The sequence below is a fragment of the Cyprinodon variegatus genome, unplaced genomic scaffold (genome assembly GCF_000732505.1).
Source record: "Cyprinodon variegatus isolate N-32 unplaced genomic scaffold, C_variegatus-1.0 Scaffold1582, whole genome shotgun sequence".
NCBI lineage: Eukaryota > Metazoa > Chordata > Actinopteri > Cyprinodontiformes > Cyprinodontidae > Cyprinodon > Cyprinodon variegatus.
The window spans coordinates 33,433-36,954 of record NW_015152035.1 but is presented as its reverse complement, the minus strand read 5'-3'; the positions used below and the strand labels follow the sequence as shown (position 1 = coordinate 36,954).

Genomic DNA, 3,522 nt, shown 5'->3' with positions numbered 1-3,522 from the left:
GTGTTTGTAAAAGTCCATGATTTTAAATTTTGCTAAATCGTAAAATCAAGGAAATCTCTTCCACATTTTTTTTTTTTTTTAAACTTGCGCGTTTGCGTTCCAAAGGGATGGTCCCGTTCGTCCGCTTCAGTTTGCATGTTCTCTAAACAAATACGAGACTTTGATGGACTACTGTATAAAGCCTCGAACTAATCGCTATTTTTGACATTTGAATTTAAAAAGTTTCCTGTTCCAAGTACTAGGGTAAAAAATAACAACAAATTTTTTAAAGTCATCTTGGACGATTGCAATTTGTATCTATTTTAATTGAAGAATTAAAATCTACATGCATGCATTTTAAAATAGGTCTACTTAATTAAAAATATAATTTGCAAAGTAACACATTTAGCCAACAATAAACGTATTGTAAAAATGTAAACTTAAATATTCATAACAAATCTTCAAGTAAAAAATGCTCACCCAACAATAATTGTACTGATTTTTTTTTTTTTTATCCGTAAAAAATTTACATCTGTATATTCAGTTGAAGTGCAAGAAAGAAGAATTTATTTTGCTGAAATATGCAATTTATCCAACAGTCAATAACTTCTGTTGAGCCCAGTTGACGTTGATATAATGCTGTTAAACTCATAAACGGCTTTATGCTGAGAAACCAGGTTGTCTGCGTTTGTCGCAGTTAACAGACATCTGATTTTAAAATTGTTTTATAAAACCAATTGATGAACTAAATGATAACCATGTTTAAGCTTACATGGTTGAGTGGGGCTTAGCTCAGTAAACTCAGATTTAGTTCATCATTACTATCCGATGGTTAAAATCTGAGACTCATTTCTCTCCTTTTTGTTTTCCAGGCATTATAGAGAATTCTAAGGAGGCGTACGGGAAGGCCTTTGAGATCAGCAAAGAGGAAATGTCGCCCACACACCCGATACGCCTCGGTCTAGCCCTCAATTTCTCCGTCTTCTTCTATGAGATCCTCAATTCTCCTGAAGAGGCTTGCAGTCTAGCCAAACAGGTACCTCCATTCTCTGTAAAGCCGGGCATACACTGTGCGATTTTGTTTTTCAATCGTCGCACGCAACTACGACTCACACTGTACGACGAAAGCACAGAGTTTCGTCGTACAGTGTGAGTTCACAGCTCATGATGTATGTGCAGCACGACGCTCTGATGCGATCTACCTGCTCACACTGTACGTCTAAAAACCACGTGGGACTCGGCTCCGCAGTGAGATGGCGATACTCAGACTCGTCTATCCGGAAGCCAAACGAGTAGAAGAGGAATATAAAGCTCACTAGAGTGAAAGCAGCTTTGTGCTGAAAGCCCTAAAAAGAAAAGGCAACGACGTATTTGGACAAAGACATGGCTGACCAAACATGGCTGCTACACTCTGTCAATTTTACAGAGAGAACTCTATTTCACTCGCACCCCCGCCATGCTTCTGTGTTTTCATCTGAGAGGAAGAAGCAGAAGAAGAATCCTTTGTTAGTGCACTGAGCGATTTTTGCCCACAACGATCGGGAACAAATCAAACTTGTTTGATTTTCTCCCGATTTCTGATTGGGAGGTGTTCGTGAGAGGCTGATCACCCCTCGTTACCCCCTGTACACAACGCAACGCACGATCAGGCTGAAAGTCGGCAAAATCCCCTCGAATGGGGGCAAAAAATGGCCCCGTGTAAGCCTGACTTAAGGCAGCTCCTAAGCAACCTGGTTGGATTCAGAGGTGGGGATTAGTTTTCTCTGAAGGCCTCTAAAGATATTCTCTATATTCTTCTCTAGGCTTTTGATGATGCCATCGCTGAACTCGATACACTGAGCGAAGATTCGTACAAAGACAGTACACTAATCATGCAGCTATTGAGGGACAACTTGACGGTGAGTGAAACCTTCAGCCATCTTTTTTTTAATCTATTACAGAAGATGGGATTAGTTGTTGAGTGATTCTAAGATTGGATCGTTGTCTCTTCACTCAGCTGTGGACTTCTGACAGCGCAGCTGAGAACGAGGAGCCTGAGGAGCCCAAAGAATGAGCCTCACCCCCCCTCCCTGTCATCCCGTCTGCCTGACATCGTCCAAAGTCCTCTTTTGGTTTTGTTTTTGATCAGCACTTTGACCACCTCATCCATGACATCCAGTTCAATCCTTTTCTTTCTCCATCCATGTTTCTGCTCATCTCACTCTACTGGGTTTGCTGTTTTTCTGCAGTAACTGCAAACAAACAGCGGGGGCGTTACAGTGTTGATGGGAAGGTTCATGTCTGTTTGTATTTCTTGCTGACCTTTTCTGGGTTAAATCAAGCTTTTTTTTAAAGGTATTCTATTCTTGAGACGTGCAGCGAGTGGTTTTTAACACCAACAATGAATTCAGCGTGCGTGTATCCTACTCTATAAAGGTGCTGTTTGTAAGCAGCACCGTTACGACCAATCAAACAGAAGCTGCCTGCTCACACCTGACTTGGCAGAAGAGGAATTACAGCGAAGGTAGACTCAGTGGTGACATAATGGGGAGCGCTGGTGATGAAGGGCCAGATTTTACACAGGTTACATTCCATATAATGTCGGTTATCAACCATCTACTGTCCTTTTTGTTTTTTTGTTGGGGGGGCTGTTTTTGTACGTCTATGTATTCATTACGAGGTTTAGAACATTTAAAAAGACAAGAGCACAAGCTTGTACTGTTGCTGTTTTTTATGAGCACCTCAGTAAGTATGAAAATCCCACTTTTTATATAATTAAAAGGTCTTTGAAAATGAGTTTCTTGTTTTCAAAACTTGCATACATCTGATTAAAGGCTAGTCTGGAGAAGTCAGGCTGTTGTTGGATGGTTAGCTTTGTCTGTCTTTGGATTTTTTTTGTACTGACCACTTGAGCATAACTGTTTTTTGGGGTAATGCATAATTACATTTAAGTGAAATAAACCATTTAAAAGGTTCAACTTGTCCTTTTTTTTTTTTTTTCCTTAGAAGTATCTCAGTCCTTCTAGTACCACTCGTTCAGACTTTAAAGTTGGGTTTTGCTAATCAAGCATAAACTTGGTAATCTTTTAAAGCACAATTGTCTGCAAGAAAAATTTTACAGTTTTTATAAGACCAAAGATTATTAGATTAAGTTTTGATGCTAAAATATTCTCTTCCCGTCTTCATTAGTAACTGAGACCATTTAAAAGCATGACTCCCAGCCTGTTGCCGTGAAACATGAAAACGTTCACTTGTCAGCTGTAGTATACTTCTAAAATAGTTTTTGCTTTTTTTTTGCGCCGCAGGGAAGTCTACTTAACTGTAGCTTGGGTGTGGTTCCCACTCCCACAGCAGATTCCACGCAGGAATCATGTCTGCTCTGTACTTTTATGTCAGAATGCACCATTTAACTTGCTAATGTCTGTGTCCCTTTACAGCCAGTCAACTCTTCACTCTTAGTTAAAATGAATTTTTATTTAGACAGTTAAACAAAATAGGATTTACATAGTTTAAAGTTTTTTTTTTGTTTTTTTTAAAGAATTCAAGTTGTATAGAAAAGGAGGG

At 39.3% G+C, this 3,522-nt stretch overlaps 1 protein-coding gene across 1 annotated transcript in view; it reads left to right on the top strand.

Annotated features, from left to right (window-relative positions):
* LOC107103980 (14-3-3 protein zeta-like) overlaps positions 1–2,933 on the top strand; it is an 11,551-nt gene extending 8,618 nt beyond the window's left edge. Inside the window, exons 3-6 of the mRNA XM_015403857.1 lie at positions 106–110; positions 791–1,015; positions 1,782–1,877; positions 1,976–2,933. Coding sequence (XP_015259343.1) covers positions 106–110; positions 791–1,015; positions 1,782–1,877; positions 1,976–2,032 — 383 coding nt within the window. The 3' untranslated portion in view covers positions 2,033–2,933. The remainder of the gene's footprint in view (positions 1–105; positions 111–790; positions 1,016–1,781; positions 1,878–1,975) is intronic.
* Positions 2,934–3,522: the final 589 nt, after the last annotated feature.